Here is a 24,807-nt window from a genome sequence, read left to right as displayed (position 1 = left end):
CTGTAGCTTTTTTATAATAAAGAAATGGCCAAATATTAAAGACTAAGTGGATATTTGAATTAAATGTTGTTTACTCAATATTAAACTGGGATTAAATCGCGCAGTAATGTATAAAAACAATTGTCAGGCGGTTCGCGCCCTCTGTAGGCACTTGTTATAATGCGTAATCTACATTAGCTCTATTTATAATACATTATGTATTTCAACAGTTTTGTTCAACAAAACCAGATTACTTACTTTTGATACTTTATATGAACTAATTATTATCACCTCATTTTTATTATATATGTAGTTTAAGTCATTTTAAAGGCTATCATTCACTTAGGTTTATTTTTTATTATACTCCCTGCTGAAAAAAACAGCTAAAACTAGCCTAAGCTGGTTAGCTGGTTTTGGCTGGTCAGGAGGCTGGTTTTAGAGGGGGGTGGCCACTTCCTTAGCTGGTCAGGCTGGGAGACTAGCTAAAACCAGCTAAGACCAGCCAACCAGCCTAGGCTGGTTTTAGCCAAATTTTTTTTTTTTAGGAGGGATACTACAAAAAAAAAGTTCAATTAATCATCAGAATAATCATCAGATTACTCGAGTACCAAAATGATCATTAGTGAGAGCCCTAAAAACAACTATTTTGGACAATTTTGAAGTTGGAGGAGAAAATGAGATGGAGTTTTGCACCCTACTCTACCTTTTTTGAACCAAAGTACACAGATGAAGAACTAACCAGACGTGATGCGTGAAGATTTGCATGTGCATTGAAGAGCTTTTGTGGTTAAAAAGTATACAAATTAGCATTTTTTCAGAAAATGACAAATCGTTTCGCTTGATAAGACCGTTCTTCCTCAGCTGGGATCATGTAGAGCCTGTTGAAGCTGCATTTAAACTGCTATTTGGACCTTCAACCTGCAGATCCCCATTGAAGTCCACTATATGGAGAAACATCCTGGAATATTTTCCTCAAAAACCTTCATTTCTTTTCGACTGAAGAAAGAAAGACATGAACATCTTGGATGACATGGGGGTGAGTAAATTATCAGAAATTTTTCATTCTGGAAGTGAACTTTAATAGAAGCCCAAGAGTCACATGAACTACAAGTTTGTGTAAATCCTGATGATCATGATTTGATTCTCCAGTATGATTTGAGACGATCCAAAAAAACAACAGAATCAAAGGAATCACAATCAGTGTCAGAAATTTCTGAATAATAGTGCGGAATCGTAAATATTTCATATGTACTTCATAGCATGTTTCAGAAAGTTTCAGACAGTTGGACATAATATGAAGTGATACTCCTTTAAATACATGCTAAAGTCATCCAATTTTAAATCAGCTGCTGTTAAATAGGAAGTTCTGTGATGTTACCACAGTAATGCAGTTCTACTTCTGCTTTCATGTGGACTGGATGTCCGCACTAATAGAGTTCACTCTTATAGAAGTGAAACCAAGAAGTGTTTAAACTGTCAAATATGGCACGACTGATCTGGAAGTGCCCATTAACCCTCAAGCTCATATTAATTAAATGTTCTTTGTGATTCTTTTCTCTAGTTGAAACAATTACAAAATACAAAGAAATTACACACTACAGTTTTTAATAACTTACTTTATTTCACCTTTACATGGAAGTATACGGTTGGTAATGTGTTTCATCAGATCACTTATTTTATGAGTATCAGACAAACTTGAGAATTTTAGTACCTTATTAACAAATTAGATATGGTAACTACATAAAAGACAAAGACAAAAACTCCAATGCTGGTTTTAAAAAATGGAATCTAGGAGAAAGTGTGCAGATCAATAATCAAATTATTCCTCTAAAATCTGAATATCTAAAAACTGCTCAGTCTAACTACGACTCACAATAAAAGTAATCTATTTGGCATTCTAAAAAGTATAAATGTATTTTACAAATAGTTAAAAATACAAAAAAAAAACAAAAAAAACAATTATTGATATTGTACGACCATCAGATTACAACTTCTGAAAAGTTGTTCTATTCCCACAATTTGTCATTTATGTCATTTACCCCTTAGAATCACTCAAGCTGCCTCTATTTGCAGACCATTCGGGACGTCTGAGCTGTTGAATAAAGCTACACAAGATAATCTCAGACACAGTTTAAAGCCTGCACCTTCATGTGTTATTCAGCATCCACAACCATGATGTGAACAAAAAGCCCAGCGAAGGAAAGGTGGTCTCCATTCTGGGTGAGCAATGGCACATGGTGATATCCTGTGGTATAACAAACAAACAAACAAACAAACAAACATTAACACACCATTTACAATAATACTGAATGTAACTATTTAATAAAATGCAAGCTCTTAATACAAAAACACCCAAACAAAGAGACAAGTACGTATTTAAACACTAACCATTCTTTAGGCTGTTGAAGGGAAGTGTGTACTGGCCAATAAATTCATTGCTTGAACTAGAGTCGTAGTCTTCAATCAAAAAGCGGACGAGGGCTAGATCTGGCACACGCACATCAAACTTGAAGTTCTCGTTCCACATGGGATTGAAGCCTTGAGAAACAATAGAGAGTGATTAGGCAACATCTTGAGGAGAGTCCCGACTGATCACATTTATAGAATTATTGTACCATTATTCTCAGTATACTGTGTTTCCACTTCAGTCATGTCAGCTGGTACACCGTAGATTTGCACTTTCACAATTGGATCAACAATGGATGACTTCCTGGTGCTCACTTTGGGTAACTGCTGGGCTGAGATCACCTATTAGACACATAGAAACAACAGTGCACATGTAAGGTGAGACAGAGTCAATATGGTAGAATAAATGTGCAGATCCACTTACCATCACATGAAGGGTTTTTCTCCTTAACCACGGTCCCTCCGGTAGAGTGATGGGGTCAAACTTAGTGTCTCGATCTCGTAGGAAAGCAGGCTTGAGGTTGTAACCACTCCGTCCATTTTGTAAAAAGAGTCCCTGATTGAGGTCCATCTCTGGGCAGGGAGTCTGGAAGTTGAGGGCCACTGGAGAAAAGGGAGATTGATACAATCAGGTTCGGTGAAATCATAAAACTAGTGAGTTTAGCACTGACATTAACATTGACTTCCACTCTTGACTATATCTAAATATACACATTTCTCACTGGTTTCAGCTGTATGGTGGGTATCAGATTCATGTCTTCGTTACCTATCTGACAGCCTGCGTTCCACAGAGGCACAGGGTTATAGTTTGAGGAGTCCGTCCTCAGACCCGCAGGGTAAATCCGGCTCAGTTTGTCTGTATTGTGATGAATATAATCGTTTGCTGTGACAGAAAAAAATAATTATTTGTTTGGGTAGTTGACCTAAAAATCAGCTGCCTTTTTAAAACCTCTATTATAAGGTGTATTTGACAAAATGTACACAACCACTCAAATGTTTCGAAAAAAATTCTCTTATGCTCACTAAGGCTGCATTTTCCGCAAAATACAGTAAAAACACTCTGGAACATTATTATAAAAAAAAAAAAAAAAAAAAAAAAAAAAAGTTAGTCGATTAAAATTTTACATCTAATTAATTACATGATGTTTCGATTAATTAATCTAGATAATTAAAATAGAGATTACAAATTGTAGCTTTAGAAATAAATATTTTATTTGATTCAACATAAAATTAATTACACAAATACTTAGGCATTCAGAAACAACGCACAACTATTCTGCTATGGCTTTAAAGGTAATATGTTCTCTGCAAAATTGAGCAAAAACATAATATTGTGTTTAAAATATAACAATATCAACTTATTTACTGAACTGTCATATAAATCACATTTAAACTTGTGATAGATCGGGACAAAATCAGCGCGCATGTCATATAACTCTTGCTGCTGGTGTGTTATTGCTTATGATATAAATATGAGAAAAAAACACATACAGGGGCATTTTTTTTGCACCAATATGTTGAATTTTAGAGCATAACTGCATTTATGGATTTGTTGCCCTGCATCATATTTGTCAGCAGTCAACAATATGATATATAAGATGATGTACCGGTCTGGGGGCGGGGCCAGTATGTTAACGGTGTTAAAATATTTTAATCATGTTATTTTTTCATAACTAATTAAGTTAACACGTTAAACTGACAGCCCTATTTTTTATATACATTTAAAAAAGTATTTGTGATGGCTAAGCTTAATTTTTAGCAGTCAATCCTCCATTGAGTGAGCAAGATGTTCATGTTTTTCTTCCTTCAGACGAAAAGAAATTAAGGTTTTTGAGAAAAGATTAGATTGCATGATTTTTCTCCATTTAGTGGACTTCAATGGGGATCAATAAGTTGAAGGTCCAAATTGCAAATGCTTGTCTTAATCTACATCTGTGATACGAATCTGTGACTTCATGCATTACATAATCACGTTGGAAAGGTCACACGTGGTTTGTTCCTTCGTTTGTGTACTACGGTTCAAAAGGGCAGGGTAGGGTGAAAACTCTTATTTTTTCCTCCAACTTCAAAATTGTCTGACATCTTTGTTTTACCCTTTTTTGTAAAGGCCGTTTGTCTTTCTTTGCACATTCGCTTTGCAAACACTGGGTTGGTATTTCCATTTACGTCACGCATGACCTTTCCAATGTGACTACATAATGCGTGGAGTTGAGCATTTGTGGTTAAAAAGTGTACAAATGTAAATTTAAAAAAAAATTGTTTTGTTTAGGGCTGCCCCCTAATAGTCGACTCACCGTTAGTTGTTGAGAAGAGGCTTGGTCTATTAAAATTTTATTAGTTGTGGAAAAAAAGAAACTCCACAGAAAGTGGCGAAGTCATGCAGTCTGTAACGGACAGATTAACGGCTGGTCTATGTGCTAATAATACAGTACATCGGGCAGGACATATAGATATGGTTTTTCATCTGAAGGATGAATGCAGTGGCAACTTTACATGGCAGCTCAATCTAATGCTAACCGAAAAATGTGCACTATTCAAGTGTCTGTGTGGAAGCTGAATAGTAGTGCACTCACTACACGACAGATGGAGGTACCAGTGCGGTCATTTTTGCTCATACAGATAAAAGTAATATGAATCTGTAAAGACACGTTCATTAGTGTGCACTCTGGAAAAACAACGAAACGTGATTTTGTAAAATAAAGTAGCCACACAGCTCGGTTTCTGTGAACTTGAGTGTGTCACTTCGAGACTCCGTGTATACCTGCCTTACAGATATGAAAAATATATCTATAGAGAGTGAAATGTCTACTTTTAAATGAGCCAATTATAATAAAAAACAAACAGGCCTATTCTCATATTATGTAATCTGTATGAAATATGCAGGCGCATCCACTACTGTGGAGATGAGTCAGTGTCGCCGACTTTATCGCTTAAGCCAAAAACAAAGAAAGCACTAGTTTATCAATAAATTATTAAAACGTTAATGCAGATTACTTGCTATATCTGCGGGTACGCTGTGGCAAGATTTTTATGTCCACTTGAGCACTTATTAAGATGTGTATGTAGGCAATTTAAAGGCACATTATGATTTATATGGTTTATTAATAAAAATGCAGTTAACAGTCGACTAATGCTTAAAATGAATGACTACTAGTTGACCAGAAAAATCTTTAGTCAAGGGCAGCCCTAGTTTTGCTAGATCAGACCCCTATTCCTCGGCTGGGATTGTGTAGAGCCCTTTGAAGCTGCACTGAAACTTGGACCTTCAACCTGTTGATCCCTATTGAAGTTCACTACATTTCCTAAAAAACCTTCATTTCTTTTCGACTGAAGAAAGACATGAATGTCTTGGATGACAGGTAAGTAAATTACCATTAAATTTTTTGTTCTGGAAGTGAAGTCTTTTAAGAAACATTTCTTATTACTATTATCATCAATGTTTAAAATGCTTAAAAAAGTCCGCCCTAATATTTTTTGGTAAATTGAAACATTCAATGAATAGAAAGTTAATGAAGTTAATGAACCTTAATGCATCTTTGCTGAATAAAATTATTTAAAATTTCTGTGTAAATTACAACTGTTTACTTGAATTACTAAAAATGTAATTTATATAGATTTGAAGAGGTATTCTTTTATATTTTAAAAGATAATCTTATGTTTACCAATAAAATCTGTGTCTGTCTTTTTGCTGTCGAGTAAAGTGATGAGAGGAAAAACCTGAATGGCTCTTTTCAGTCACCTGCTCGTTTCCATATTCAAAGTTGTGTGTCAAAGGTCTCCCTCATGCAGAACCATCAACCGTGACGTTACGCACGTTCCTGACTGTGTATTTTGCAGCATAATAAATCTGTGCAGTTGGACAGGGTCCAAGTCTACGTTTCATGACATGAACTCATGCGTTTAATAGTCTGTGTTGTGTCTGAGCGGCACAAATCATTACATCACACCTGATTCCTCTGCCAGTGTCACAGCTTTTCCCTCTTTGAAGGAGGCCATCTCATAAAAAGACTGATTGTCCCGGGAATCCTCAAACCCATGAAAGTGGACACTCTTGCAGTAGATCACGATATCAGACAGCTCTTTCGCCACCTTCAGCGACTTTGATTTCTGCTTTGGGCATATGTAATTATAAAATAAAAATAAATCAAATATTAATAAAGAATTAAAAGAAATAATGTGTATGTAAGAAAGAGAGCACAGAAATCAGCTTACGCTAGACTTCTTTTCCTGGTCTTCTTCGTCACCTTCATCATCTTCCTCCTCCGTTACACTTTCTTCCTCTGCTGTTTTGGACTCCTCTGAAAATATGTTCTCAAGTTTGTCTAGTCTTTTCCCTTTGACTATGAACCGGCCTTTGAGTTCCTGTATAACACATAACACAGCCATTAAGTCTGAGCCTGCAGCTCACATTTACATTTAACAGTTACTTTTATCCAATCAAAGTCATGGATGTTATTTGTTATTTATGTTTTGCCTGTTTTTGGTTTTTTTGCTGTAATTGACACCCTGGAGAACAGCAGTGTTTCTATTGTTGACTGTGACAGTGACCAGGACAGGCCACACCTTGACTGAGGGCAAAGGAAAACAACCTTATGTAAGCTATGATAATCACCCGCTCCCCTGCAGGCAAAACACCAGTCGTCATAGTAACTCAAAGCAGAGTCTTTCAAACCGGGTCACCACAAAACCATCGTGGATCAACATGATCGTATAACTCTGCATTTGCCATTTCCTCATTTCATATTTGTGCTGCACGTGAGCATAACTGACGTGCCGAAGGTGTCAGTCTTGTGTTTTTTAAAAGCTGACATTTGTAATTTTGTGAATGGTTGAAACAAAGACAGTTTGAGAGGCAGCGGTGATTTCAAATAGAGAGCAGCTGCAGAAATTCCACACATTCCACAGAATTCCATCTTGAAAGCATCTCCTGTTTAGACAGGCTGGAAAAGTCTTGGGCCTCAGGTCTAAAGCCACAGTGACTGGATTAAATCAAATGTGACCTTGGACCACAAAATCAGTCATAAGGGTCCATTTTTGAAATTGAGATTTATACATAATCTGAAAGTTGAATAAATAAGCTTTGCATTGATTTATGGTTTGTTAGGATATTTGGCAGAGATACAACTATTTGAAAATCTGGAAAAATAAAATAAAAATAAAAATAATGAGAAAAATCACCTTTAAAGTTAATTAACTTTGTAGCAATGCATATTACTGTTAAAAAACTCCTGATCAAAAGTTGTGTTATATTTACTGTAGGAAATCTACAAAATATATTAATCGAACATGATCTTTACTTAATATCCTGATTATTTGTAGCATAAAAGAAAAATTTATAATTTTGACCCATACAATGTATTGTTGGTTATTGCTACAAATATACCCGTGCTATACTGGTTTTGTGGTCCAGGGTCACAAATGCTTTTTGACGTTACTGATGTTGTGTTTACGTAAATATTCAAAATTCAAATTTTAATTGTCACAATAAAATGTGAATTTACTCCAAACAGACACCTTTTATTCTGGTTTATTACTCTGCTCATTAGAACCCTTCTAAGTGGTCAATCAAGGCATTTTTTGGTCAAATATTTTTTAATTACAGCTACTTAACAAAAAAGTAATTTATAATTTAAATGTTAAATGTAATCTTTTACTAGCATTACAATGACTGAATTTAGTTTTTTTTAAATTTTACTTTAGACAATAGTATAGAATTTTAATATTTGACAATTTTCTGTTATCTGCCAACATTATATTTATTTATTTATTTATCTATTTATCTTTATCTTTTTGGTTGGTTGGTTGGTTGTATTTAAATTTATTCCCATATCAGCTTCATTGACTATTACATGGCAGATAGAAATTAAACATTAAACAATATAGAATTATAAATACAATAAGAAAAAAAAAAAAAAAAAAAACTACCCTCAGACAAAAAGAGTAGCACAACTTCTATAAAATATTATTTAAATGTACTAGTGATAACAAGCATAAAAGATTTTCTAGGTCCATAAATACGTCCTTAAAAGTCTTCCAGGGGCCGGTTGCATAAACTAACACGTTCAAGGTCCAGAAAGGTAGTAAGGACATCGATAAAATAGTCCATGTGACTTCAGTGGTTCAACCCTAATGTTAAGAAACTACGAGAATACTTTTTGTGCACAAAGAAAACAAAAATAATTTTATTCAACAATTTCTTCTCTTCTGTGTCAGTCTTCAGTGCACATTCACAGACTTTTTTTTAACAATGTCCTTACTACCATTCTGGGCCTTTAGTTCCATTGCTGTCTATGCAGGGTCAGAAAGCTCTTGGATTTCATCAGAAATCTCTTAATTTGTGTTTCAAAGATGAACAAAGGTCTTACGGGTTTGGAACAACATGAGGGTGAGAAATTAATGACAGAATTTTCATTTTTAGGTGAACTAACACTGTGTTCACCTTTAACACTGTGGCTATATTTACGCAGCTGGCCCCAAGTATCGTTATCAGCAACAAAAAAATCATTTTGGCTTCTTGCATTGGCAATATTAATATCTTTGCATCCTTACTACATACTTTGATTGTCATTCCTAGCTACCCATCTCCAAATACTCCATTGTATTACTCCACTCTCTCTTTCTTACATAATAAAAATGATTTTAACTTGATCATTCATGTCTATTTAATTTCTTATTTGCAATAGGGCGTGTAATTAGCAGTTTTGCATACTATCAGTCTGTCATCATTCCAAAACTAACCTTCTCAGACTCTGTCAGGCTTATTTTATATTTTATAATAACCGGATTAACGTACGGTATCCCTTACATAGTCTTGCAACTGAATATGCCTGTACAACATGGCTTAGTGGATTACTGCGCCTTAACATCTTGCAATCACTAACCTCTGGGGAAGGGAGGCATGTAGGCATCTGATCTCCAAGGGGTTTGGTGACCAGAGCGCTACCCAGGATGGAGATCAAGTGCTCAGCCATGGTTTTCTGCTGTTCCACACTGCAGTGGTTCTCCACAGACAGGATCACAGGATACTCGGACGTCTGGTAAAAAGAACAACCGCATTGTTGACAAGCAGGCACACGTGGAAAGCACACCAGGCGGACAAGCTCTACAAGTCCCAAAACAAACATTATGCGTCACTATATTATCCCGCTGTTTGCATTCAATGTTATTAATATTTTTACCTTAAAGGCGTATTCTTTAATGGCTTTGATCACGTCTTTGAAGAGGACCTTTGAGGTGAGAGTGTATCCGTGGTAAATGACCGGCTCTCCATCTGATCCATCCCAGCAGTCCAACTCCACACAGCGGCAGCCTTTTAGAAGTGCTCTGTGGAGGGACAATGCAACTTGGTAGCCACGCTTTAAGTAAGGTGAATTAATTCAGATAAATTCATTATGAAACTAGTACCAAATTATGCAACCATTTCATTAAAACAAACAAATATTAAGTGATTGACATGATTACTTTATGTACGCCTCAATGCTACTGGGTCCTTTGAGCTGATCCTCCAGCAGGTATGTGTTGTGAGAGGAGGAGATGAAGTAATGGTTGAGAGGCTGGTTCATGTCCTGGTAAACACTTTTATGAGCCAGATTAAAGATCAGCCCCTCTGGCTGGTTCAAGTACATTAGGAAGCCGTCCTTTGTCATTTGCTGTTTGGCTTTGGCTACAAAAAAAAAAAACAAACAAAAAAAAAAAAAAAAAAACACATAAGCAATTGCAACGTAGCTATACTTGTAGTACTTAGCATCACTTTCACACTATTGTTCAAAGGTCTGTGGTTGGCAAGATGTTTTAAATGTGTTTGGAAACAAAAGTACTGAGGAAATATCATCAGAATTTAAAATGTTTTCTGTTTAAATACAAATTAAAGGAGAAGTCCATTTCCAGAACAGACATTTACAGATAATGTACTCACGCCATTGTCATCCAAAATGTTCATGCCTTTCTTTCTTCAGTCGTAAAGAAATTATGTTTTTTAAGGAAAACATTTTAGCACTTCCAAATTGCAGTTTAAATGCGGCTTCAAACGATCCCAAATGTGGTCGTAAATGATCCCAGCCAAGGAAGAAGGGTTTTATCTAGCGAAACAATTGGTTATGTACATAAAAGTAATACAATTTATATACTTTTTAATATCAAATGCTCGTCTTGTCTTATTCTGCCTGAACTCTGTTTTTTTCCGTTCATGACAGTTAGGGTATGTCGAAAAACTCCCATCTCATGTTCTCCCTCAACTTCAAAATTGTTCTATATCGCTGTTTTACCTTTTTTGTTAAGGGTGTTTGATCTTGTTTGCATGTTAACTTTGCAAAGACTCGGTCGGTACTTCTGCAGCAATATAGGATGATTTTGAAATGATGAGAAAATACGAGTTTTTCGACATACCCTAACTATCTTGAACCAGAATACACAGAGTTCAGGGAGAGCAAGACAAGACGAGCATGAGACCCTTCTAGATGAGACCCTTCTTCCTTCGCTGGGATCTTTTACAACCGCATTTGGGATTGTTTGAAGCCGCATTTAAACTAAATTTTGGAAGTTCACATTCGGGGCACCATAAAAGTCCATTATATGGAGAAAAATCCTGAAATGTTAACCTCCAAAAACATCATTTCTTTACGACTGAAGAAAGAAAGACATGAACATCTTGGATGACAAGGGGGTGAGTACATTAGCTGTAAATCTTTGTAGTGGACTTCTCCTTTAAAATGCCATTTATCCCTGTGATGGCAATGGTGAATTTTCAGCATCATTACTCCAGTCTTGAGGGTCACATGACCCATTCTAACATGCTAATTTGGTGCTAAAGAAACATTTCTTATTATTGATGTTGAAAGCTTAATTAGTTAATATTTTTGTGGAAACATGATGCATCTTTCCAAGATTCTTTGATGAATACAGTGTTCAAAAGAACAGCATTTATTTGAAATAATTTTTTTTATATATATTTTAAATGTCTTTACTTTCATTTCTGATCAGTTTAACGAATGCTGAATAAGTATTGATTTCTTAAAGGAGACATCAGATGCAAAACTCAGTTTTACATGGTGTTTGCATATAAATGTGTCTTAGTTTGTGGAGACAACCTCCCAACAAGGCTAAAAATCCATTCATTCCTAAAAATCCAATTCCCAAAAAAAAAAAAACCTAAACAGTCTTAATTATCAAGCCATTTGATTTTCTGAGCAGTATGATGTCAAATTACTCAAGGTGGATGTCATCCACACCCACATCCACTGATAGACTGTCCCGTATTAGCATATTCCCGCCCTTAGCCAATCGTTCGTTGTCTGCCATTTTCTCTGCGCTCATAAGCAATGCAGATATGTATTTGATGTAAAAGTGAACATAAGAGTCTTAACTGTTTCCCAACATCAGAGCCACTGAGGACACAGTTGATTAGTTTTGTTTTTGATGGTGATGTGCCACCAAATACACAAAAAACAGAAAAGAGGGGCGGGGTGAGCAGTAGCTCATTATCATTTAAAGAGACATGCACCGAAACAGGTCGCTGTGAACAGAGCTGTTTTTGACAAGGGTAAAAAAGTGTTTTGCACGACCATTGAGGAATTTTAGCCAAAGTATGTTGCAAACATTTCCTGAACACCCTTATGTATCATACCAACTTGTGGAAAATGGGCATCCGATGTCCATTTAAATAAAAAAATCTTACTGACTTCAGACTTTTGAATGGTAGTGTACAGCAGATGTTTGTTATCCAAAGCAACTTATGAATAAAAATAACACAAGCAGGAGGCATTACCGTTTTCATCAAGCTCATATTTCTCAATGAGCTGAAGGGCATCATTCTGAGACGCATTTTCTTTCTGTTCATTCAACAGGAAGTTCTGCAGGTCAGCGACGCTCATGAGACCGCCTGTCTTTGCATACTCTGCATAGATGACATCGATCTCCTCTCTTTCTGTCAGGATCTCATAGAAATGCTCAATCTCCTTGCCCTCAAGAACTCCGGACTTTGATTTGTCACATTTCTGAAAGAGAAAAAAAATGGGGTTTCTAGTCAAGTTATTTCTTGTGTGGCTAGCGATTTATAATAAGGTTCCATTTAAGATTAGTTAACATGAACTAAGAATGAAAAATACTTCTAATGCATTAATTCCATTTCTGGATTTTACTCCCTACAGTGGACTGAGATTTAGCAATGTGAGAACAATATTACAGATGTGTAAACTAGGTGCATAATTACAGAAATATTACCTGAAAGAGCATTTCAGCATAATCTTCAGCCACCTCAATGTTAATGTCTTGTAGAAAGCTCTTCAGTTCATTCTGACTGATCTTATTATCAAAGTTTTTATCTGCTTTACGCATACAGCTGTAGATCCAACTGAAGTTCTGATGTAAGGATGATTAATAAGAGATTTAAAAGAATAATGCTTGATTTTAACCTCATCGTCACAGGTTCTTGAAAAGGATACTGCTCTGTTTTCTCCTGCGGAGTGAGGTTCTTTATGTTTGAGATGACCTTCTCCAAACCGCCGACCCACTTCTTGGCATCTTCCTCAGAGTTGGCGATCAGGTCCAGGCCTTTCTGTCGACCCTTAAACAAGATGGAGAACGCTCGGCCCTCCACTGAATCCTCTGTGTATTTCCTTAAAGCCTCAGTCTGCCGACCTGTTCGTACCTCATCAATGTCCTCAACAGAGACTGGGTGAGAGACAGATACAGAAACATAAGGATAACCATACTTTACTAATTGATATGCAATGAAAATGTATAACTGAGTAATATGTAGCAATGTGGGTGCCACTGAAAACAGAACCAGAATGTCCATGGCCTTTCCAACATTATTAAAAATAACAATGCAGTTTAGCAGTGTGGAAAGTAATATTTGTGCTGCGAATGAAATGGTGAGCATATTTTGGATGGTTTACACTACCAGTCAAAAGTTTTTGAACAGTACAATTTTTAACGTTTCTAAAGAAGTCCCTTCTGCTCACCAAGCCTGTACTTATTTGAACCAAAATACAGCAAAAGCAGTAACATTATGAAATATTTTTATTATTTAAAATAACTGCTTTCTATATATCTATGAATATATTTTAAAATGTAATTTATTTCCGTGATCAAAGCTAAATTTTCAGCATCATTACTCCACTGTTCAGTGTCACATAATCCTTCAGAAATTATTCAATAATATGCTGATTCACTGTTCAAGAAACATTTATTTATAATAATAATAATAATAATAATCATCATCATCATCATCATCATTATTAGTAGTAGTAGTAGTAGTAGTATTTAAAGCAGTCAAGTCAATTTTTTCAGGATTCTCAAAGATTAGCATTTATCTGAAATAAAAAGCTTTTGTAACATTATACACTACCAAAAGCTTGAAGTCAGTATAATTTTTTTTCCAAAGGAAAGAAATTATAGAAATTAATATTTTCCTTTAGCAAGAATGGTTTAAACTGATTTACAAGTGATAATAAAGACACTTATATTGTTACAAGACAATTATATTTCAGATAAATGCTGTCCTTCTGAACTTTCTATTCAAAGAAACCTGAAAAGTTCTACTCAGCTGTTTTCAAAATAATAATAATAATAATAATAATAATGTTTTTGAGCAAATCAGAATATTAGAATGCTTTCTGAAGGATCATATAACTGGAGAAATGACGAAAAAAAAAAAAAAAAAAAAAAAAAAAAAATAAATAAATCACAGGAATATTAAAATTATATTAAAATTAAATTAATTAAACTAAATTAAATTAAAATACATTCAAATAGAAAACGGTTGTTTTAAATAGTAAAATATTTCAAAATTGTTACTGTTTTTGCTGTACTTGTGGATCAAATCAAGCAGAAGAGACTTCTTTAAAAAAAAAAAAAAAAAACATTAAAAATCTTACGGTTCAAAAACTTTTGACTGGTAGTGTATGTCCAAAATTTGTGATTCAGTGATGTCAGTTTTTTTAAACTGCACAAACAATGTTGATCAATAACTCGATTTTATTGTCTTGTAAAAATATTTAGGTATGCTTAAAGTTAATTTATGCCTTAAACCATTAAAAACAAATCACAAGACAAGACATTTCTTAAAAGCAATTTCCCCCTGCCCCGTAGTTTCTACTAGGGATTGCTGTTAAACGATGTATCATCACGGCAATATGCATATGGAAATTATATGTAGAAGAGGTCATGCATAAGGAAAAAAAAGCACTGGAAGCTTAATATTGTATATTTGCATACTTTGAAGGAAAATATACATACGTTTCAAACATAGCCCCGGGCTTTAACAGCGTAAGTCACAAAAGGACAGTATAACTTTAATGAGCTGTAGTAAAACACGCACCTTATACACAAATACCTAATTTGGAGAAACATTTGTTTCATCAAAAGCCCTTTTAATTAATTACATCTAAAAATTATATGCAAATCTTCTCAGCCATGCTTCAAAACATTAAACAAATGCTCTCATTATCACGATGTAAAGATGAAGTGATATTAACATACACTGGCATTCAAAAGCTTGGGGTCAAGTAAGATTTTATAATGTTTTTTGAAATCTCTTATGCTCAGCAAGGCTGCATTTATTTTATTAAAAAACAAAAAAAACAAAAACAAAAAAAAAAACAGTAATATTGTGAAATTTTATTACAATTTAAAATAACCTATCTTAAAAAGATAAGCTGTCTACTTGCTTGTTTACATGTTTGTAAGTGAACCACAGGCTTTAATAGCATGCTCTTTTCCAGTGCCACATTGTTTGAGTAATTTTTATAAACCGTGGGTCCTTGACTGAGTGAAATGTACTTGAATATTGCAGATTTAACTTAAAATACTTTAGTAGAAATTACTCAAACTCTAACTGGCCATGTTAAATTTACTTATTTCCTTTGCTAATTTTACCTAACTTAGTTAAATAGATTTCACTTAATTAAATACTTAGATTTTACTTAATTTTTACTTTGCAAACATAAACTGAATGCTGGTCTATGGATCTTTCTATTCGTTAAAGAATCCTGAAAAAGAAAAATGTACTCAACTGTTTTAAATATTGATGATAATAATAATAATAATAATAATAAACACAATGAGCATATTAGAATGATTTCTGAAGGATCATGTAACATTGAAGACTGGAGTAATGATGCTGAAAATGTAGCTTTGATCACAGGAATAAATTACATTTTTAAAATATATTCAAATAGAAAGCAGTCACCTTAAATTGTAAAAATATTTCATAATATTGCTGCTGTATTGAATCAAGCTTGGTGAGTAGAAGATAATTCTTTAAAAACATTAAAAATCTTACTGTTCAAAAACTTTTGACTGGTAGTGCATTTAAGGACTCTTTGATGAATGAAGGTCAAATTAAAGGCATTTATCTTAAACAGAAATCTTTTGTAACATTATAAATATCTTTACTACCACACTGATCAATTTAATGCATACTTGCTTAATAAAAGTATACATTTTTTCAAAACAAAAAACAAAACAAAAAAAAAAACCTTAAACTTTTGAATGCCAGTGTACACTGGAATGAAGGGTGTCAATAAAGAATCATTCATGTCTCAGAAAGATTTGCCAATAATTCAATAAATCTATATTTTTGAACCACACCCAGTAAACACTGGCCTCAGTCCAACTGTTTTTGTTGGCACAAAACTAATAATAGTATTCATTATGGATAAAAAAAAATCTTTAATCATTAATCTTAAAAAAGGCTGTGATTCACTGAGACATTAATATTACTCTGTCTGTACATATTACGCACAAAAGTATTTTGTGCTTATGCATTCATTTTTCCCCGTTTATGCTTAAAAATGTGAATTTGAGGAAGGAAGCGCTAGGGTAACTTCTGTGAGCCATTCATCAACATTAATTCTGACAAACAAAACACCATGTAGGTCAGTACAGGACACAAGCACACATGCAAAGAAAGGGTTTACTGACACACCCCTGTGCACATCCTTTTCAGGACTCACATGTCTGTTTGGACTTAAAGGCCTTTTTGGATTCTTGCCACATGGTCTTGCAGTCCTCCTGCAGTTTATAGAAGCGTGCCTGTTTCCACGAACCCGAGCGCACTTTCAAAAGATCTCCGCCGTTCATGAGGAACTGCAGGTCCTTGTCACCCTCCAAACCTGCAGGGAGGAAAAGAGCAACACGGCTCATGTCGTCATTCTTTCAAAGCTCATTACAACAGACAGATTTATGGGTTATTTCCCACATCACAATATCCTTTTTATGAAGGCAGAACAAACAAAAGGATTGTATTGCCCCTCTGTGGTCCAATTGAGGAAGCAACCCTCCCATTCAATGAATCCAGCTGCTGAGGAAGAAAACGTAGCTTAAACTTTTATGTAAAACACAAAAGACTGAGTCTAAAAAGACTTGAACTCATACTACAGACACCTGACACCAGGACCAGGTTTTAGGTCAAACTGCCATAGCACAAATGAATTATTTACAGAGGCGTGGTGTGTATTTAGGAGTAATTTAAACACAACCATGAATCAATAGGTGTGATACGTTCTTCGCTCCATTTACAACAGCTCCCTACTTAGGTGAGACACGACAATTACTAGATAGTTACTAGATTTTTTTTTTTTTTTTCGAAATAACGCTTTTTTTAACGAATTGTATACATCTTACAATAATAAAATTGACTGCCACTGTAACAGCAATTGTGAAGGGTGATGTTTTCATACTACACATATGATTACGGTTATATTCATTGTCCTACCTATAAGTTTCATGTTGTGTTTCGCTGTTGTTTTCGTCTGGGCGCGGTATAAGGACTCTTGAGACTTGGTCCGCGCTGGTTGTCTTCGTACACACTGCATATTGCGAATATTTCTTACAAAACCCCAAAACTGCTTCTGAATAAGGGAGCCACACACATATCCCAGCGACCTGCTGTCTTGTGTTGTGTCGCTTACTCGCTTGTCCTCGGATACGGGGCGTGTACTAATCCAAAGTTCATCCCTAGAATAAGACTGTAGTGATACCCGATATCATTGAGTGACTATGTTTGTTGGTGAATTCAAACTACACTTCGAGGACGTTTGTTTAAAGAAAGATTTAATTAGTATACTTGTTAAAAGTATACTATAGTCGAAAGCGATAAGCGCGAATACTACACCTGCGGAACAGCTGCTCAAATACCTGTTGGGCTTGTGCTTGTCTTTTTTTGCAAAAACAATAGCGTCATCTAGTGCTTGCATTTGCTAGTCCAAACACAGCAGACACACTCCAAACCTCATCCCATAATCTCCGGAGGATTTGTGTTAACCCGAGATATGCTGGTCTATCATTATACAGGGGCTTCTTAATTTCAGAAAAGTTGCCTCACTGCTGACATTTGGTGTAGTCTTTTAAACCAAGTGAGAAATTCCATTCAAATATTCTCTTACATATGCGTTAATAAAATCTATGGAAGCCTGAATATTTAGAATAGCGTTTTTGAACTGCAATGTCAATATAAATGTTGTTTATATATGTCTGAGGTGTTGTTTAATTGTAAAGGGTGAGGCCAATGATATTATTGTTTACGAAAACTATTAAATATAATTATCATACATTGAAATGAAACTGAAATAAAATACAAATGTTGTTGATGAATAACTTGAATGAAACCTTGGCATCTAAATATCTAAAGTTTAATCTTGTAAGGTTTAAACTTGAAATGCTAAAACTACTAAAAGAGCAATAAACTTATGTTAAATAAAAATACTTCAAAAAGTGACAAAAGCATATAAAATTACTAAAACCCATACTAAAACTAAAATGAAAAATGGAAATAATTAAAGCTGATTCACAATATACACTACTAGTCAAAAGTTTTTGAACAGTAAGACGTAATGTTTTTTTTAAGAACTCTTCTGCTCACTAAGCCTGTATTTTTATTCAAAGTACAGCAAAAACAGTTACATTTTTAAATATTTTTAGTATTTAGAATAACTGCTTTCTATTTGAATATATTTTAAAATATAATTTATTCCTGTGATCAAAGCTACATTTTCAGCATCGTTACTCCAGTCTTCACTGTCACGCAATCCTTCAGAAATCATTCTAATATGCTGATTTGCTGTTTAAGAAACATTTTTTTATTATTATTATCAATATTTAAAACAGTTGAGCACATTTTTGTTCAGAATTCTTTGATTTTTGGTGGGGGAAAGAAATTATAGAAGTTAATACTTTTATTTAGCAAGGATGCTTTAAATTGATCAAAAGTGATGATAAAGACATTTATAATGTTACAAAAATTCCATTTCATATAAATGCTGTTTTTTCTGAACTTTCTATTCATCAAAGGAACCTGAACAAAATTCTACTCAGCTGTTTTCAACATCATAATACATGTTTTAAGACCAGCAAATCAGAATATTAGAACGATTTCTGAAGGATCATGTCACTGGAGTAATAATGCAAAAATTTCAGCTTTGAAATTACAGGAATAAATTACATTTTAAATATATTCAAATAGAAAAGTTATTTTAAATAGTAAAAATATTTAAAAGTTTTACTGGTTTCGCTGTACTTTGGGTCAAATCCTTCTTTAAAAAACAATATTACTGTTCAAAAACTTTTGGTAGTGCATTTCAAAAAAGAAGTGACAAAAGCACAAAATTACTAAAACCTAAACTCAAATTAAAATGAAAAATGGAAGTAATAAAAGCTGAATCACAATATGAATAAGTATTACAATACCAAATTCATGTCAGGTTTATTTATTCAACTGTATCTAATTTTCACTGTAAACTTTTGTTCTTTTAGATGTCTTTTTTTAAACAAAGTTTCACCCTAACTGTCTTTTGTTGACACTGTATTACGTTTCAGATTCAGATAAGTATGCATGACAGCTTTCTTTTAAAGAAAGCAAACTCTTGCAGTGGTTCTGTGGATCTCTTTTCTTTCTGTCTTTTCTTTCTTAATATTAAGACAATTTGTTGTGGGTGTATCTGTCCCAACAAACCCACAGGCTGCTTCCTGCTGCCATTTCAGTGAGAGGGAGGACAGTTAGATCCTATTCATATCCGTCTGGATGTCAGAGATACTGGAGATTCAGGAGGTGTGTACACAACAAGCAACACAGCCATTTAGATGCCTTAGGCTTTTTAAGAACCCAAACGTAGGTCACATTTACTGTAACACCTTATCACCTACTTGGAAAAAAAAAAAAAACTGCACAAACGAAAAATTAACATTTAAAAATATATATTTTTTTAGAATATTTTGTCAGTTTTTTCTAAAACGCTTATCTCTTAAAATAAATAAATAATTAAATAACACACTGTAAAATGAGCTGAGCCTTAGTTTAAAGAAGTGAGTAAACCCATAATTTGACAGACGTTTCAGGCAGAGGAACTAAAGTAATGAAAGGGATGTTATGTGAGACAGTCGACGGAATGTTGCTCCAGGCTACTGACACCTCTCCTGTGCCCCATCCTCAATAGAGAGTCTAGTAGGTTATTATATTGCTGCAAAATTGGAACACTGTAAGAGATGGACAAATACACCCAACACATAATAATACAAAGTTGCTATGGGTGTGGCAGCCATATTATGTCCTCTAACTCAATTTACACTATACAACACCCATTCGCTTATCACACGACATTCACAGAAATAGCTGACTGAAAGAAAATGTGAAGAAAAATGTGATTGGCAAAACAGCTCACAAGACAATAACATATTAAAAACAACTTGGTTCATTATCATGTTTCACTCTCAATATTGTTTGCAACATCGACCGTATAAAAAAAAATATAGGCATGTTTTATAGGTACTGCGTTAGGGATCGTGTTTGGTAATGGTTAACATTCAGTTGCGCGTGGCTGAAACTCAAGAGCGCGTGCAGGTTTAGTGAACAGGTCTGAACATTCACTCCTCTCAAACCCAACTCTCAGAAGTTTGTCGACTTACTTTTGTAAAGCACGAAATCATTTCCGAATAATTTTAATTCAGCCGCAGCAAAATTACGTTTTAGTTTTCATTCGGCACTTACCTAGTTTCTCAGCAATGCCGTTGGAATCCATTTCTCGTAAATATAGAGCAGACTGTTATATCCTCCTCTTGCACAATCTGTCCAGTGTTCTCTACCCCAGGAATTCACACGCAGAAAGAAACAGCATGAAAAGTCGCAAAGTCTCGCTGGCTCAAACAGACGAAACTAAGAGCTGCTCTATTCCTCGGCACAGGTACAGATTACCTGCCTGTGGCTTCTATCGCCTCAGTAAAAGGTATCTCATGATGAGCCACTCCCACTGATCACTTTAGCATCCCATAACGGCATGCTGTGCTTTCAGTTGCCTATAGAGGTCATGAATTCTGTTCAAACAGTAAAGCAAATCCAGACTGAGATTGAATGTGTGGTTTGTTCTGTACTGGAGAAGCAGTATTTAAACGTCCACTACGTGCTGCACCTGTAATTACAGCTGTAGACACTATGTCAGCTGAGAGAAAATATGCACTTTTAGCGTTGTGAATCTGCCAGGCGGCACTAATAATTTATAGCAGTGAGCTGGTCATGTGAGTAACTGTTTTTTAACCTTTTTATTTTTTTCTGAGTCATATATCGCAAATGTTTAAAGGGATACAAAAAGTGTTTGTGTTGCCTTAAACTTCTAAGTTTGTTTAGTACAACTTAACGGTTCAAGTTCTTAAGTTGAAACAATTTTTTTTACAGTGTATCCACCTTATTTTTCCCCTAAGAGTGGGCGTGGCCATTTGTAAATTCGATGGGTGCAGCTTCCGGTCTCATCCGAATCCAGCTGTTTTTAGCTGTACAAAACATTATATTTTAACTGCTTAATATTGCAAACTGGTGTATCTTACCATGTTATTTTTGTGTTATCTTAAAGGGGTCATCGGATGCTAAGTTCACTTTTTCATGTTGTTTGAACATTAATGTGTGTTGGCAGTGTATGTACCAATCTACCCTATAATGATAAAAATCCATGCAGTGGTTTTTAATTAATCTGTAAAAATAATATCCCCTTTTTCAAATCGAGTCGTTCTGAGATGCCTATCGGTGTGGCGTCACACCGACAGAGGCCGCTCCCATGATAGTTGATTGACATGAGCTCTTACCTCAGACCAGCTGTCACAGTCAACTTTCCATGTTTCCATGCCGAAGCAGGGATGTAAGTTAGACAAGAATATCTCCGATTAAGCAACTGAGGTGTTGTGTTGCTGGATGTAATAATGAACATTGTGGTCATCATTTACTCTGGACATCTGAGCCGCTGAAGATGCAGTGGATTATGTTTGCGATGGTAATGTGCCTCCCGATCTACATATATCCGTCTATGTTCGCGCGAATCATTCATGATCCAGCTTCACTTACAGCAGAAGTGAGTATAAGTGTTTTTTTATGAATCTTTGCGATCGTCTTTCCTTATAACGTGGTAGGTAGGAAATTTAGCGGCTAAACGCGGCTAAAATATACAAGATCGTCATTCCACAGAGAGAAGAGAGGGGCGGGGCGAGCAGAGCTCATTTGCATTTAAAGGAACAACCCCTTAGAATGAGATGATTTTTGCAGAGCTGATTTTGGCAAGGTAAAAAGGGTGTTGTTTTACAAAACCATTGAGAATTTTTAAACAAAGTATATTAGAGACTTTTCATTAAGACCCTAAAGAATCATATCAACTTGTGGAAAATGGGCATCCGATGACCCCTTTAATTATAAACACACTGGTTTGTGGTGCAAACAGTTTTATAGTTTACTGCACGTTGTTATTCTTCATAAGATTTTCTATCCACCTTTTTCCTGAGTAACCAATGAGCGCCACCATGATAGATTATAACTTCCGTTTGGGTGCTTCTATTGAAATCCATGTTAAAATGGGGTTAAAAAAAAGTCGAGTGAATTAATTAAACATGAAAATGTGCACAGGGTTAAGCTTTGCTGTTGTTGGCTGCCACAGTAACAACAATAAACTTATTAAGGAATTCCTGTAAAGTACTTGTTTTGTACACCAGCAAATCTGTCCGTATTCAGCGCTGAATGACTTGCATAAACAGTGACAAATGAAAACAAGCATGGCTTTCAGCGCTTACGTTAAAATACTGTGTGTGAAATAATAAAATGTTTTAGAATAATGTGTGCTCTTATCATTTTGTGGACAAAATACCATGAACTTCACCTTGATTGCGAGCTGTATGTATGTGTGCTCATTTGTTTTCAATGCAGCTTGCATTGCTTCTTGTCATCTTCCCACTTATTAAACTTATGACAGGTGAGTTACTGCAAAAAAGACGGTCATTGCGACACTGTAAAGTGATTAAATGGCACCAAGTGCTTTTTAAATTCATTTTTATATGTTTAATGTTAAATTATCGGCTTTGAAAATACACCAGAGACCGGAAATGTAAAGCACCATTCAAGTCGGGCTAGACTTCCGTGTTCAGGAAAGAGGTGGATAGAGTGTTTTCACAACACAACATCAGTCGGCCACTGAACTGAATGAAACTTGCATATTTTACTGATTAGTGCTGCTGAAAATGGTCAGTTATTGTCATGTTTTGGGCTGTACTAATAATGAGTCAGACTGGGAAAAACATTTGGAGTTCTATAAACTGCCAAAAGTTATAACAAATCAAGGAAAAGAGTGCAAAAAGCTGTCTGAGGAACAAAAGGTGTTTGTGGTTAGCCAAACTGAAACAGGATTTCCAGGGCAAGAATCTTGACAACATTCATGTTTGTTTTTATCATTTCCGGTCAGGTAGGTGATATATTATGTTAATATCTTAATTAATACTGCTTGTATGTATCTTTACCACCTATTAACTTTAGTTTGTCAAAATATTGCGCCCTTTCCTTCCTTCTCTATATGATTTAGCAGCGGCCACATGTTTTTTTTTTATGGTTTAGACAGCATAAATTAGCAGTACAACACAATTCAGTAGTACATTAACTGTGCAATCCATGCTGTTGTTAACATCTGGGTATCGCCGATATGGCTGTGCATCCGGGTAACTGACCAAAACTGTGACGTAAGTGCAAACACTCTATAGCGGCTAATGAACTGTAAGTCTCACCTATAGGCATATATATATATATATATATAGGATCAAGAGATTTGTCTATGAGAGTCTATGAAATTCATGAATGAAATGAGTCTGTTTTTCATCTGCTATTACAAAAAAAAAAAAAATAAATACTCAAACAATTTAATTTCTCAAACATCTCTTCACTTCAAACAGGCCTATGAAAACTGGAGCGCATATTCAAGTGTTCTTTGGCTTCTTCCTAATTGTGTTGGTTATCATTCCACATGATTGTGGTCCTCTGTGGTTTGAGGTATTTCTGTGTATAAATACTGCGGCTGGAGAAGTTTAAATGTTGCTTTTGTTGAGGAATTCCGGCAGATTGATAGCGATCAAGGAACTCAGCTCTCAGATCTGCCTTGTGACAGCGGAGTGTAAAGCAAACATTCCATTCCAAGTTTTTGAGAACAGAATATATCAGATGCTTTCTGAACAAGCCGCCACTGTAAAACCTTGCTCTTGATTCATCTGTGAGCAGGCAATGCAATATGATAAGTATGTTTGTAAAGTCATTTTTCAGCTTTCTAAAGGCAACTTATCAGTTGATCACTGCCTGATAAGCCAGACTCAACCAAAAGAGACCAACCAGTCAGAAGAAAAAAGACAAGCGGTTTCAAATGTATTTCATGGGTCTTCAGTTTCACAAATGTCAGTGTCTGATTAGTGATTGATTTAAGCTTAGAAGTTTTTTTAAAGAATATTTTCCTCAGACTGTGGTAGTTTCTGTGTATTTTATGATTATGGAACACACATCCGTAGTGTATCAAAAGATCTAATCTGCTGTATAAAATCAACACGTTTGCTTCTAAGTTCAGTTGCAAGTACTATTAACCTTCATAATAAAGTTTAATGTCATCTGATTTCAAACCCTCAATTTAATTTTTTTTGTGCTATTTCCTTAGGAACTGAACAGCGTGTTGTACTGTATGTCAGGTTCTTGTGAAGCAGTCCCAAGCACAATTATGTGTAGCCCAGAGGGTTAAACAGGTTTCAGGGTGTGATTTAGACAATTACAAATTACAGCCTTAAAATATCAGGACTGTCAATAGAGTATAATAAATAATTGTGTTTAATTTCATGTTTTTAGTTCCTTTAAGGTTTAGGAAAGTAAATGATAGTTGTGTCAGTTTGTGTGAATGACACTGATAGTATGTGCACATATAAAGATTACAGTAGCATATACAGGTCAAACGTTTACGTACACCTTGCAGAATCTGCAAAATCTTAATTATTTCACCAAAATAAGTGGGATTATACAAAATGCATGTTATTTAGCACTAACCTGAGTATTTACATAGTCTACAAGAGAAAATAATAGTTGAATTTATAAAACGTTTACATATGCTTGAATCTTTGTTGTTACCTTAATGTTATCTGAACAGAAAAATCCTT

General features: G+C 34.9%; 1 protein-coding gene across 4 annotated transcripts; it reads right to left on the bottom strand.

Annotated features, from left to right (window-relative positions):
- Positions 1 to 1,605: 1,605 nt before the first annotated feature.
- On the bottom strand, positions 1,606 to 20,738 carry plcd1b (phospholipase C, delta 1b). Of its 4 annotated transcripts, none has more exons than XM_051094776.1 (15): positions 20,369 to 20,738; positions 16,341 to 16,499; positions 12,825 to 13,053; positions 12,604 to 12,733; positions 12,149 to 12,377; positions 9,847 to 10,048; positions 9,564 to 9,708; positions 9,267 to 9,419; positions 6,598 to 6,747; positions 6,333 to 6,495; positions 3,152 to 3,268; positions 2,810 to 2,988; positions 2,595 to 2,727; positions 2,368 to 2,517; positions 1,606 to 2,224 (listed from the first exon to the last, which is right to left on the bottom strand). In XM_051094776.1, the coding sequence occupies exons 1-15, from the start codon at positions 20,397 to 20,399 to the stop codon at positions 2,133 to 2,135; spliced, it is 2,262 nt and encodes a 753-aa protein (XP_050950733.1). In that variant the 5' UTR covers positions 20,400 to 20,738; the 3' UTR covers positions 1,606 to 2,132. The 4 variants fall into 4 exon arrangements, with proteins under 4 accessions (XP_050950733.1, XP_050950742.1, XP_050950721.1 ...); XM_051094785.1 differs by having other exon boundaries at positions 6,333 to 6,492; positions 20,369 to 20,736; XM_051094764.1 differs by lacking the exon at positions 20,369 to 20,738 and adding an exon at positions 17,102 to 17,512.
- Positions 20,739 to 24,807: the final 4,069 nt, after the last annotated feature.

Source organism: Labeo rohita, chromosome 2, assembly GCF_022985175.1.
Source record: "Labeo rohita strain BAU-BD-2019 chromosome 2, IGBB_LRoh.1.0, whole genome shotgun sequence".
In the NCBI taxonomy this organism is placed as follows: Eukaryota; Metazoa; Chordata; class Actinopteri; order Cypriniformes; family Cyprinidae; genus Labeo; species Labeo rohita.
Note: the sequence above shows the minus strand (reverse complement) of the source record. Positions and strands in the feature narration are given on the sequence as shown.

What these genes read in the sequence shown, in the direction of transcription:
- plcd1b (XM_051094764.1), bottom strand. Translation starts at nt 17,201, where the DNA reads ATGCAGTGTGTACGAAGACAACCAGCGCGGACCAAGTCTCAAGAGTCC. An exon ending in ATGCTGAAATGCTCTTTCAG is followed by an intron (nt 12,378 to 12,603) that starts GTAATATTTCTG and finishes TTTCTCTTTCAG; the next exon opens with AAATGTGACAAATCAAAGTC. An exon ending in ACCAGGAAAAGAAGTCTAGC is followed by an intron (nt 6,496 to 6,597) that starts GTAAGCTGATTT and finishes ATATGCCCAAAG; the next exon opens with CAGAAATCAAAGTCGCTGAA.